The sequence below is a fragment of the Schistocerca nitens genome, chromosome 5 (assembly GCF_023898315.1).
Source record: "Schistocerca nitens isolate TAMUIC-IGC-003100 chromosome 5, iqSchNite1.1, whole genome shotgun sequence".
Classification (NCBI taxonomy): domain Eukaryota; kingdom Metazoa; phylum Arthropoda; class Insecta; order Orthoptera; family Acrididae; genus Schistocerca; species Schistocerca nitens.
The window spans coordinates 103415677-103429326 of record NC_064618.1 but is presented as its reverse complement, the minus strand read 5'-3'; the positions used below and the strand labels follow the sequence as shown (position 1 = coordinate 103429326).

Sequence of the window (13650 nt, the reverse complement as noted above, 5' to 3'; positions counted from 1 at the left end):
GTCGTTTTGAGACACACTTTCAGATAGACGACGGGCTAAACAGAAGGGGCTGCCCACTAAATTCCGAAATCCAGTCTTCACCGAGGATGTAGAGCATATATTATTACCACAAATTTCAAATCGCGTAGTGATCATCATTCAAAGATAAGGGAAATAAGAGTTCGTACTAAGGCGTTCAGACAGTCGTTTTTTCCGCGAGTGGAACAGAGAGGGGAAGGGGGGGAGGGGAGGCAATATGACTTTGGCGCGAATTGTGTCCTCCGCCACACACCGCTTGGTGGCTAGCGGAGTATATATGTAGATATGTAGATGTAGAAAGTCGTCGGATACAAGAGAAGTATTTTCTGGTGTTCCCCAAGGTAGTGTTATAGGTACTCTGCTGTTCCTTATCTACACAAACGATTTAGGAGACAATTTGAGTAGCCATCTTTGGTTTTTGCAGATGATGATGTGGTTTGTCAACTGCTAACAGAACATAAAAAATTGCAAAAACATTTAAAAAAGATATCTGAATGGTGCAAAACTTGGTAGTTGATCCCAAATAATGAGATGCGTTAGGTCTCCACATGACTACTAAAAGGAGTCCGTTAAATTTTGGTTACAAGATGAATAAATTAAATAAAACGGCTGAAAAATCAACTAAATAGCTACGAATTACATTATAAACAACTTAAACCGGAGATAACACATAGAAAATTTTGTGGGGAAGGCAAACCGGACACTGTTTTATTTGTCGAACATTTAGAAGTTACAACAAATCTACTAAATAGACTGCCTAGACCACACTTGTACGCCCTCTTTTCGAGTACTGCTGCACAGTGTGGGCTCTTATCAGATACGATTAACAGAGTGCAATTTTAAAGTTCAATTACCGAGAAATATGGGTGAGAGTGTCACGGACATGATACAGGGTTCAATGTGGAAATCATTAAAACAGTGGCATTTCAATCATAAATGTAGATATGTAGACGCTGCACTACAGTTCTGCCATCTGCCAGAACGGTACAAAACTTTACCGGTGCACAGAAAAAACATCAAATGTGAAGCACCAACAAGGACGTTTGTCTATGTATGCTAATAGCTTCCTAAAAAAAATGTGGTACATTACATATTGAACGACCCTCGTACATAGCTCCACAAACCTACAACAAACTGTCGGATCCCTGATATGCAGAATCAGTGATGTATTTTGTTCCAGAGAAGGACAAACAACCTATTTAGCAGGTGGTGAGGATGTTTTAGCTCATCAGTGTACAAGACGCCCTAGGCTGCCACAATGTATACAGGGTTATTACAAATGATTGAAGCGATTTCACAGCTCTACAATAACTTTATTATTTGAGATATTTTCACAATGCTTTGCACACACATACAAAAACTCAAAAAGTTTTTTTAGGCATTCACAAATGTTCGATATGTGCCCCTTTAGTGATTCAGCAGACATCAAGCCGATAATCAAGTTCCTCCCACACTCGGCGCAGCATGTCCCCATCAATGAGTTCGAAAGCATCGTTGTTGCGAGCTCGCAGTTCTGGCACGTTTCTTGGTAGAGGAGGTTTAAACACTGAATCTTTCACATAACCCCACAGAAAGAAATCGCATGGGGTTAAGTCGGGAGAGCGTGGAGGCCATGACATGAATTGCTGATCATGATCTCCACCGCGCCGAAAATTCAAAGCGTTTGACTTTGTCATCGGGTGTCAGGGCTTGTAGCAATTGTAAACGGTAAGGCTTGTGCTTTAGCCTTTTCCGTAAGATTTTCCAAACCGTCGGCTGTGGTACGTTTAGCTCCCTGCTTGCTTTATTCGTCGACTTCCGCGGGCTACGCGTGAAACTTGCCCGCACGCGTTCAACCGTTTCTTCGCTCACTGCAGGCCGACCCATTGATTTCCCCTTACAGAGGCATCCAGAAGCTTTAAACTGCGCATACCATCGCCGAATGGAGTTAGCAGTTGGTGGATCTTTGTTGAACTTCGTCCTGAAGTGTCGTTGCACTGTTATGACTGACTGATGTGAGTGCATTTCAAGCACGACATACGCTTTCTCGGCTCCTGTCGCCATTTTGTCTCACTGCGCTCCCTAGCGCTCTGGCGGCAGAACCCTGAAGTGCGGCTTCAGCCGAAAAAAACTTTATTAGTTTTTCTACGTATCTGTAGTGTGTCGTGACCATATGTCAATGAATGAAGCTACAGTGAATTTATGAAATCGCTTCAATCATTTGTAATAGCCCTGTACAATCAGTTGTGATAATGTTCATCATTTAGATTTTGCATAACAAAATGGAGGACGCTGTCGCGAATGATAGTAGTCGTTTTGGGAAGAGGGCGGGCAGCCAGAGGGAGGCGGGAGACACGCACCGCGGCCAGGACGCCGGCAGGGCACTGCTGGACGTGGCCGGCCTCGCCGTTGGTCGCGCTGGCCGGGCTGCAGGCGTCGCAGGAGTCGACGCCGTCCGAGACCACCTCATCCGTCCGCAGCGGGCTCAGCGGTCCACCGGCAGGCACCGAGTCTCCGTTGCTCTCCTCTACGTCCTGTGTGGCACAAAATCAGTATTTGTTTACGTGCTGCTGCCATTTGCCAATGACTCGTCACCTACTAACACAGATCGTACTTTCACAATAGGAAATTGTACAACAACACAATGTGAAAGTTATTTCATATTGCTTATTTGTAATAGGGATTAACAACATTGCAGCTTCAATTAGATTAGAGACTTAAAAATAATTAAGAAATGAAAATCTTAAAATTAACGGTTTAGGAACAGAAGATGGAAATTTAGGAACATGGAAAGAGGATGTAACACATTATATCACTTTGACATATAATAAATTTGGAAATAATTTGTACAACAAATGCCCATTGAGATATTAATTGGTGAATTGCTTCTCAAGGTATGGTAACTAAAAATGTTGTCTGTGCTTGTTTGCGGCAGATGGTACAGCGTGCACGCATGCGCGTAACTGCTTTCTTCACCTTTGTTCACCTAAAAACGCCTCAGTAGCCACGTGGATTGCACAGCAGAAGGTTTCTATGTGCTTCCTCTCACAAATCTAAAGTCTGTTACACTGGTACAACGCCGTTTTCTGCATGAATATGGGTTGCGACCAACAGACTACGTTCCCACTTACAATAATGAAATGGGACAAGCGGCTTAGGGAAACTGGAAGTTTGCTTTGGACGGTGGCCCACGACGCCAACCACGCAGTTCCATAGGCTACTGCTGAATTAATCCGTACGTCCTTCCAGCTGAGGCCTTATAAGTCAATCCGACAAGCAAGTAGGTAGTTACAGTCAGTTACCTTGTTCGACAGTTAGACAATGTCGTCCATAAAAAGTTGCGCCTCCGGGCGTAGAAACTACAACTTCGCCAAGAAACCAAGCTTGAGGCAATCGCGGAGATAATTCTGGCAAAAATGGGTGAAAACGAGGCATTTCCCGATTACGTCTGTTTCTCGGAGGAGGCTACATTCCACACTTCCGGCACGGTAAAAACACACAGTTATCGCATATGGGAAACTGAATCTCCCTCCCACACACTTGGAGCCAACAGTTAGTGTAACAAGGAACGTAGACTTGTTGGAGCTGTATGCTGTGCTACAACTTCCTGGCAACGAGATCTTTAAACAATATGTTATTTTGCGCGTATTGTGAGAAATTTCTTGGATCGTGAGTTCCCAGGTCACTGGATTACGAGACGTAGTCCATGGATGGCTTTCCCTCCTAGAAACTCAGACATTACCCCTCTTGATTTTTTTTCCAGTTCGTGACCTGCCAGATCTGCGCCGTCGCATTCGTGGAGCCATCGCAAATGTTACGCTTGCCATACTTCAAAACATTTGAAGAGAATATGAATACAGATCTTATGTCTGTCGCGTTTCTAATGGTGCACTGATTGAGTTGAGTAAGTTGCGTAAACAATCAGTTCGAGTTACCATACTCGTAAAAACATACCGTCGATAAATATCTCAATTACTTCTCAAGTTATTACATGTTATATGTTTAATCCGGACACCCTGTATGTGTTACAATTTCCTCTCTCGAGCAACCATACTTGTAAGCAGAATCCAGTGGTAGAAGGAATGGAAGGTGTACAAAAGAAATAAAGGAGAGGATATTTGTCGGAAAAAGGGCGTTTGAAAAGGAGATGCAGTGAGTTGCGGAATATCAGAGAAATATCTGAAATCAGTTGGTGCACTGATCGAGTTAGGTAAGTTGTGTAAAATATCATTTTGCGTTACCATACACGTAGAAACTTAGCGTCAATAAATATCTCGATTACTTCTCAAGTCCTGGCGCTGCAGTCCGGAACCGCGGGACTGCTCCGGTCGCAGGTTCGAATCCTGCCTCGGGCATGGGTGTGTGTGATGTCCTTAGGTTAGTTAGGTTTAAGTAGTTCTAAGTTCTAGGGGACTTATGACCTAAGATGTTGAGTCCCATAGTGCTCAGAGCCATTTTGAACTTCTCAAGTTATTACATGTTATATGTTTAATGCGGACCATTAACATCTTAACCTGCATATTAATAAGATGTAAGATAATGCACACTCATCAAAAAAAGTTTTGTATCACCCCAGTTCCTAGAACTCCTGAAGAAAGACGTTGACTGTGGATATTGTATCACAGATAACCTGCATATTCATAAGATGTAAGATAATGCACACTCATCAAAAAAAGTTTTGTATCACCCCAGTTCCTAGAACTCCTGAAGAAAGACGTTGACTGTGGATATTGTATCACAGACACAGTTCCTTTGACTGTTCAGAGATGTCACTAAGCGCGTCCAAAGATGTAAACAACCATCCATGAGCAGCGCCTATCGGACGGAGGGGGTCCGACAGTCGATCAGTCCAAGTCATTCCAACAGGAAGGAGGAACATGGCTCGTGTTGTCTGTAGTTAAACCATGCCTAGACGGTCATTATCGCGGTTCGATCGCGTACGCATTGTTACTTTGTGCCAGGAAGGGCACTCAACTAGGGGAGTGTCCAGGCGTCTCGGAGCACACCAAAGCGATTTTGTTCGGACGTGGTGGAGATACAGAGATATAGGAACTGTCGATGAAATGCCTCACTCAGACCGCCAAAGGGCTACTACTACAGTGGATTACCGCTACATACGGATTATGGCTCGGAGGAACCCTGAAAGCAACGCCACCATGTTGAATAATGCTTTACGTGCAGCCACAGGACGTCGTGTTACGACTCAAACTGTGCGCAGTAGGCTGCAAGATGCTCAACTTCATTCTAGATCTCCATGGCGAGGTCCATCTTTGCAACCACGACACCATGCAGCGCGGTATGCGCCCAGCAACACGCCGAATGGACCGCTCAGGATTGGCATCGCGTTCTCTTCACCGATGAGTGTCGCATATGCCTTCAACCAGACAATCGTCGGAGACGTGCTTGGAGGCAACTGGATCAGACTGAATGCCTTAGACTCTCTGTCCAGCGAGTGCAGCAATGTGGAGGTTCCCTGCTGTTTTGGGGTGGCATTATGTAGGGCCGACGTATGCCGTTGGTGGTCATGGAAGGCGCCGTAACGGCTGTACGATACGCGAATACCGTCCTCCGACCGGTAGTGCAACGATATCGGCTGTATTGGCGAGTCATTCGCGTCCATGGATGACAATTGGCTCCCACATCGTAGACGTGCTGATAAGTAATGCCTCCAAGCCTTTTATGTGAAAACTCATAAAACTTTTTAAATAAAACGTACAATATTAGCATTCTATATCTTGATTGTTCATGTTCACGGGTTCATTTCTCTCCTTATTCCTCCTGGCGACAGACACCTTTCTCTGAATGGAAGACCACTTTGTTGATACCGACACTGAAGAATGTTTTACACTGTTGACGGAGCCAAAAACTCGTCTCTGTTTCAACCGTTTCATCACTGTCTAAGTGAAGTTCTCTAAGGACTTCTGTTAAGTTCTGAAAAACAGGTAAAAATCGAATGGGGCCAAGTCCGTACCACATGGAGGATGAACGATGACAGTGGATTCAAGACCTCAGGTTGTTGAAGATGTCGCCACCGCTCGTGTGTAGTATGTCATTGTCACGTCGAGAGAGAGGATGATCCACGTGTGGTCCAACTCTTCGAACTCGGAATACGATTAGAACACACTGTTTCTCAAGCACTGTACACAACTCAATGTAACACGATACAACTGGGTGTCATCTAGCGGCAGAGGGCTGCTAATACGTAAACAATGAGAATACAGCTGTAGAATGTTTACACCTTTAGTTTTAATGTAAACAACTTTCGTTTCATTTAAAAAGGTTTAAGAGTTTTCACATGAAAGATTGGGAGGCATTACTTTCCAGTACGCCATCGCATTTTTCCCCCTAAATACAGCCCAGGCTCCACCATCACGAAGTTACGTCAATTCCTTTGTATTCCCATCAGAAACAGTTCGAAACTAAACATGCCGCCATTTTCAAATCAGCCTTCTCCGCTTAAACCTTCACAACTGTCGCCCTGAGTTAGTCAATATTCTCTTTCTTTCCTCTTTAGTGAAGTTCAGTCTCCATATGGTAAAACAATAAATTGGTAGCCAAGATCGCACGAATTCTTTTTATTTCATGATTACCGGTTTTGGCGAAACTAAAGCCGCCATGATCGGATCCGATGATGGTGACTTTAGTTTCGCCGAAACCGGTAATCATGGAATAAAAAGAATTCCTGCGATCTTGACTACCAGTTTACTGTTTTACAACCATCTAGATCACTCCCACATGAGCACAATGTGCTCCCTACAAAGTCTCCTTCTTTTTACGTTCAGTATCACAGTATCCACTTCTTAAAAGAAACAACCGATTTAGGGAATATATGCAGTTTTTTACAAATGAAGACATATCTTACCAATTTGAGAAATGTTTACAAATTTTCAGTTTTTAAATATGGTTTCGAGCATTGTCTGCTTTTAAATTGTTTGTATCGGTATTTTTTATCGATACCAACTCTCACTTGCGCTGCTGAGAAAGTGCAAAAGCAAGAATAGGGAGGAAATGCGAGAGAAACACCTACTTGAGATAAGGTCGCGTCTATCCCGCGAGCGTGGCGGTGTCACTGCAGCTGTGGGTAAGTGAAGTGTAGTGATGAAGAGACACAGAGCGTACTCACGTCCGACTTGAAGCTGCCGTTCGCGCGGGCCACCCCCAGCTGGTAGATGTTGAGCATGTGGGCCGCCTGCACGTGCACCATCAGGTCCCACGCGTCGTGGAACGAGTCCTTGCACTGGAAGCACAGCAGCGCCGTATCCTCTTCTAAGGCAAAGAACAACACAATTACCCTAAATGGGATCAAGAGAAGCAAAAGTGGCGTTCTACGGATCGGAGCGTGCAAAGTTAGGACACTTAATCCGGCAGGTAGGTTAGAAAATTTAGAAAGAGAAATGGACAGACTACAGTTAGATACATAGTAATTAGCGAAGTTCGGTGGCAGGAGTTATGGACTTATGGTCAGGTGAATACACGGTTTTAAATACAATATGAAACAGCGCTAACTTAGGAGTAGGTTTAACAACGAATAAGGAAATACGAATGCGGGTAAGCTACTATAAACAGCATATCGCACGCATTATTGTAGCCAAAATAGACATGAAGCCGTGACCCACCACAGTATTACTATTTCATATACCAGTTAGCTCCATAGATAACGGAAAGATTGAAAAAAATGCATGATGAGATAAAAGAAATTATTCTCATAGTTAAGGTGAGGAAATTTGTGATGGGTGACTGGAATTCGGTAGTAGGAAAAAGAAGAGGAGGAAAACTTGGAATATCTACTGGAGGAAAAGAGTGAAAGAGGAAGTCGGCTGGTAGCATTTTGTACAGACCGTAATTTAATCACCACTAACAATTTGCTTAAGAGCAATGAAATGTATACACAGAAAAGTCCGGGAGACGCTAGAAGGTTTCAGACTAATCATATACAGGTTAAGACAGAGACACAGAAAACAGATTTAAAATTGTAAGACATTTCTATGGGCAGATATGAACTCCCACCACAATTTCTTGACTGTGAACTACAGATTAAATCTATAGAAATATCAAAAAGTAGAATATTAAGAAGATGGGATCCGTATAGGGTGAAAGAACTAGAGGTTGTTGAGAATTCAAGAGAGTATTAGGCAATAACTGACTAGAACAGGGGAAAGAAATACATTAGAAGACGAATGGGTAGCTTTCTATGATGAATTAGGGAAGGCAGCAGAGGATCAAGATATGGCGTATTAGAAACTCTTGGATAACACGAAAAGTATTGAATTTAATTGATCAGAGGGTAATTGTGAAACTGCAGCAAATGAAGCAGGCGAAAGGGAATACAAGCGTCTAAGTAATGAGACTGACAGAAGTGCAAAAAGGCTAAGTAGAAATGGGTAGAGGTCAAATGTAAGGATGTAGAAGCAAATTTCACTAGGAATAAGGTAGATAGAGCTACTGATGGACTTGGGAAAGCCAACCATGACAAAACTCTTCCATTTGGTGGGTAAGATGCTTGAGACATGTGAAACACTCTTAGACTTCAAGAAGAATACAAAACTTCCAATTCCAAAGAAAGCAGGTGCTGGCTGGTATGAATATTACCGAATTATCAGTTTAATAATTTACGCTAGCAAAATGGTAACGAATTATTTACAGAAGAATGGAATAACTGGTGGAAGCCAATCTCGAGGACTATTAGTTGGATTCTGGAGGAACGTAGGAATTAGTGACCCTACAACTCCTCTTCGAAGATGGGCTATGGAAAAGCAAACCAACGTTTATAGTGATTGCAGAATTAGAGGAAGCTTTTGACAGTGTTGACTAGGCTACAGTCTTTGAAATTCTGAAGGTGAAGGACGTAAAACATAGGGAACGAAAGGATGTTACACCCTGCACAGAAACCAATTGGCAGTTGTAAGAGTCGAAGGCTTCAAAGGGAGCAGTGGCTGAGAAGTGAGCGAGACAGCGATGTAGTCCATCCCCGACGTTTTCTATCCGTACGCCGAGCGAGCAGAAAAGGAAACCCAAGAAAAAGTTGGAGTAGGAATTAAATTTTAGAGTGGATAAATAAAAACCTCGAGGTTTGCCGATGACACTGTAATTCTGTCAGAGACAGCAAAGGACTTGGAAGAATAGTTGAACGGAATGGTGTCTTGAAAGGAGGATATAAGATGAACGCCAAAAAACAAAAAAACAAAAAAAAAAAAACAAAAAAAACAAAGATAATGGAATGTAATCGAATTTAATCAATTGCTGCTGAGTGAATTCGATTAGGAAACGAAACACTTAGCGTAGTAGATGACTTTGGGTTTTTGGGCAGCAAAATCACTAATGAGGGCCGAAGTAGAGAAGATATAAAGTGTAGATTGGCAATGAGAAGAAAAGCGTTTCTGAAGAAGAGTAAGTTTTTAACTTCGAATATAGATTTAAATTAAATTACAATGAAAGCTGCTTACAGGCGTTGGCATACGTCAACGGGGACATATGAAAATGTGTGCCTGACCGGGACTCGAACCCGGGATCTCCTGTTTACATGGCAGACGCTCTATCCATCTGAGCCATCGAGGACACAGAGTATAGCGCGACTGCAGGGATTTATCTCTGGCACGCCTCCAGCGAAACCCACATTCTCAACGTGTTGTCCGAAAGAAAAGATACCATCTTAGTATATATATAGATTTAAATGTCAGAAAGTCTTTTTTGAAAGTATTTGTATGTAGTGGAGCCATGTATATAAGTGAAACGTGATCAATACACAGTATGGGCAAAAAAATGGTAGAAACTTTTGAAATGTGGTGCCACCGAAGAAGCCAAAGATTAGATGGGTATATCTCGTAACTAATGAGGAGGTAATGAATATAACTGGGGAGAAGAGAAATTTGTGGCACAATCTGACTAGGAGAAGAGATAAGTCGATAGGGCACATTCTGGGAGGTCAAGGGATCACAAATTTAGTACTGGAGGGAAGTGTGGGGTGTGGGTGTACGAGTCTTAGGAGACAAAGAGATGAAAACAGTAACTAGATTCAGAGGGATGTAGGTTGTAGCAGTCATTCAGAAATGAAGAGTTATGCACAGGATAGAGTAGCTTGGAGGGCTGCATAAAACCAGTCTTAGGACTTAAGACCACAACAAGAACAACAACAACAACAAATGGGATTTATACATAACCAAATTAGCAGTAACACTGTCTTCTAATATTGTTCTAAGATTACTAGCTGTGCTTAACTTGCCAATTAATAGTTAAACACATGGGTAAATACTGGTGGCACAAACACTTAATGTGATAATGTGTCTGTCGAAGAATATGATACACAATATCAGCGTCCTCGATTCATATTTTCCGTCTTGTTGAGAGGAAAGCAACGCTGCGGCAACATAAACACATTAGCAGTTATTCATTATGTCCACTGGACAGGAAGACACATTGAGTTCCACAATGGAAACAGACCATTTCACAGTCTCCATAAAGCATCGAAAATTGGAAGACAGCGTTCTCGATTGCACGCTTTCTCAGATATCGGCCACTAGTCAGAGGGTGCCAAAAATTTGGCAAAAAAGTTGTTACAATTTATCGATCTAACGTCAAATCGCGTTTCTCAGCATGAGCATTTTCATGAAAAAAGAAGTTTTCATCTGAATTCTGGGCCTCTCTTATCTGTCACTTTCAAAAGCATTTCCACGATAAGTATTGCGTAGTGCCCCTCTTTTAATTCTTAATATTCATTCTTTCTGATTGATGTACTTCATCTGCTGCTTACAATCGCCTGTAATCCAGTATATTGTGGACTACATCAATGTATTCAATTGCTGATGCCGTTTAACAGTTGCGTTATGGAGATGTTAAATGAGGCCACATTTGAATATTTACTTACTCGCTTCACAACATTTCAGAATGAAGAAAAATAGGTCTCACTGCTGCTGCCGGTGAATTTACACTAACGATAACGCTATCGACAAAAGTTACAAGGCACAGCATATAAGCATATAAGCGAAAGACCCTCTTCCACAGATTACGTTGATATTCGACTACTGCAATTTAGAAACGTGTGTCAGCGTAACAAAGAAAAATCCCATTGCTGGTATCGTCATTTGTTTGCCAGGCCAAACGATTCCTTTCCTGTTCGAATATTTGACATTTTTACAGAAGAAGTAGGTTAATAATAAATGAAGCATCTATGGACAAGGTTAAGTCGTGTGTAATAATCCTCCATGTGTGTATTAGAGAATACGTAAGTACTTCGTGCGATAACACATAGGTGAAATTGTGCAAATGATTTAACAATTTTTCTCTTAGTCCTTAGCCTGTAATACCAAAGCCCACCCGATGATTATAATAAAGAGTGTCAGGGGTATTAAGTGCAGATATTTTTACTGGTGGCTGAGAATAGTGTACTGAACCGCATTACATCAGTATTTACCTCATTTGCAGAGTAATAACTGTAGCTATTAGGAGTAGTGTTCTTTCATAAGGATTGGTAGTACCTCCAAGTACCGGGTACATGTGGCAAGAGCAAACCTTCAATGCTAATTTACTGCTGGGTAGCAAGTCAGCTGTTGAAGTTTGATGAATGGAGGCACAACGGTAAGTCTATATTGACAGGCGTAGTGTCCTTAGTGGCACAGTTACAGCTGTGCAAAAAACATCAGGTAGTAAATTCTGCGACGCTTTGCGGGAAGACTGTTAGGCACAGACAAAAACAACCAACACACTGATGTCGTTAAACATCAAAGTACCAATGATCACAATATCTGCGCTTATACCCCTAACACCTTCCTGTTTATTCTAATCAAAGATCACTTTCGGTGCTGTTACGTTCCGCAAGCTTTCTCTTTGTGCTGGCTCTGGTATTCGTTGCGCGGCCTTACTCATTTTCAGGCCGTTGTGGCACTTGCAGGTGAAGCGCAGCTTGCAGTACGTCTTCTTATGCTCTAGGAGTTCATGGAGGTCGGTGAACATCTCACGGCAGTTACCGCAGATCAAGATGTCTGGATTACCTGAAACAACAATGTACTAAATAGAAAGCGTGCAATGTAGATACCAGTAGCTCAACAAAAGTTAAACTGACTCTCACTTATTTGGGTAATTCAGGAAGGCCAAAACTTACGGTCCAGACACGATAACGTCACCACCGTCTATGTTCGACGTCAACGTGCAGCAACCACTCAGACGTCAAATGGCAGCACTAGGAGTGGACGGTATATAAAGCCTAACATGGGGAAAATAGTGCAGTGGCTGTAATTTGAGAATTGGGTGATTTAACTGATGCCCGTAACGTCATGATCAGTGGCTTCCCTTCTCAAGTGCTGTCTGAGACAGCTAAGTCAGTACACTGTTCGCCTGCCACTGTGGTTAAAGTACGCCGTGCATGACATAATGGCGCTACCCAAAACCGGCGAAGAAGTATTTGTGGTGCACTGAATGCCAACGATGACAGGGGTGAACATTGGCTGCGGAGATAGGTACGGATGAATAAAAATGCATCTGTTGAGAAACTGACTGCCAGACGAACCAAGGAGGCTATCAACAGTGTCTTCTCAGCGACCATTCAGCGAACGTTGCTACGTATTGGCCTCCACAGCAGGCGCCTGGTTAATACACCCACGATGACTACTGTTCATCCACGATGAAGGATGGAATTTGCACGCCAATACCGTAACTGGACGTCCGCTGCGTGGCGACAAGTGGCCTTTCAAGATATATCACATTTTAAGGGGACCACACCCTGTCTATCTAACCCATGTTAATTTAGGCAAGTATTTGACCTACTTCCGTAAAAATTATATTTTTACTGTATGTTACACGATGCTAATAGAGTCAACTGTACTAAAATCTACTTTATCCATTTTACAGTTTTTAAGAAATCCTTTTTAAAATTTATTAACAAAAAAAAATAAGTTTATTCTGCTGAAAATATTTGTTTGTGAAGTTACTAGTGGGGGAATAGTAATGAATGTTGTACTAGAGGTGGCATTTTATGTTATGCAAATTTCACTCATTTACCTGTGATAGTTTCTGATATAATGGGGCAGATCTACTGAAAATTTTAGTTTGCCGGGAATTGAATTCAAAGAAGAAACTTTTGAAATTTGTTACTTACAGTTAATTAAAACCTTACTGCTGCATATGATGGCCATTCTTTGGCCTTTAGCAGGTCTTCCGGCTTCTTTTTCTCCTTCCTGGATGTTTGTCTTGCTTTCTTGGCCATATTAGATGCAGACCTGTCTGCATCGGCTATCCTCATTTTATCACAATGTTGCAGCCCAGTGATCATATTTTCACCAGGATTAATTCCTAGCTTTTTCAGTACCCAGCACTTTCCAATATCACCACAAATGAATGTAATAACTCCCAGTTCATTGTATGCATGCCTAAAAATACAGTTTTACGAAGGCGGTTCCAAATTATGCTGTTGAAACTTCATTTGGGGTCTGTGTCTGCCCATGCAAACATTTCCTTAGAAGGTCAGGATGAGCCAACTCTCTGAAAATAGCTTTAATTGCTGTAATAACAGCAGCAGGAAGAGTATGCTGGTGAAAATAAGGTTCTCCGGTTGCCTGAGCCCTATTGCATTTGCACCATGTATTTTCTCCTGAGGGACACAATCCATGACATGGCTTATCATTAGAGGACTTATGGAAGAATATGACCCAAAAATGTCTCTTA

At 42.3% G+C, this 13650-nt stretch overlaps 1 protein-coding gene across 3 annotated transcripts in view; it reads right to left on the bottom strand.

Moving 5' to 3' along the window:
• Nucleotides 1-13650, bottom strand: part of LOC126260132 (RNA-binding protein Raly-like) — a 442780-nt gene that overhangs the window by 14089 nt on the left and 415041 nt on the right. For 2 of the 3 annotated variants that reach the window (XM_049957378.1, XM_049957377.1), the window contains exons 7-9: nt 11853-11981; nt 7121-7263; nt 2358-2531 (exon numbers count right to left, since the gene is read on the bottom strand). In XM_049957378.1, the coding sequence (XP_049813335.1) occupies nt 2358-2531; nt 7121-7263; nt 11853-11981 (446 nt within the window). The remainder of the gene's footprint in view (nt 1-2357; nt 2532-7120; nt 7264-11852; nt 11982-13650) is intronic. The other variant, XM_049957379.1, reaches the window with a different exon arrangement.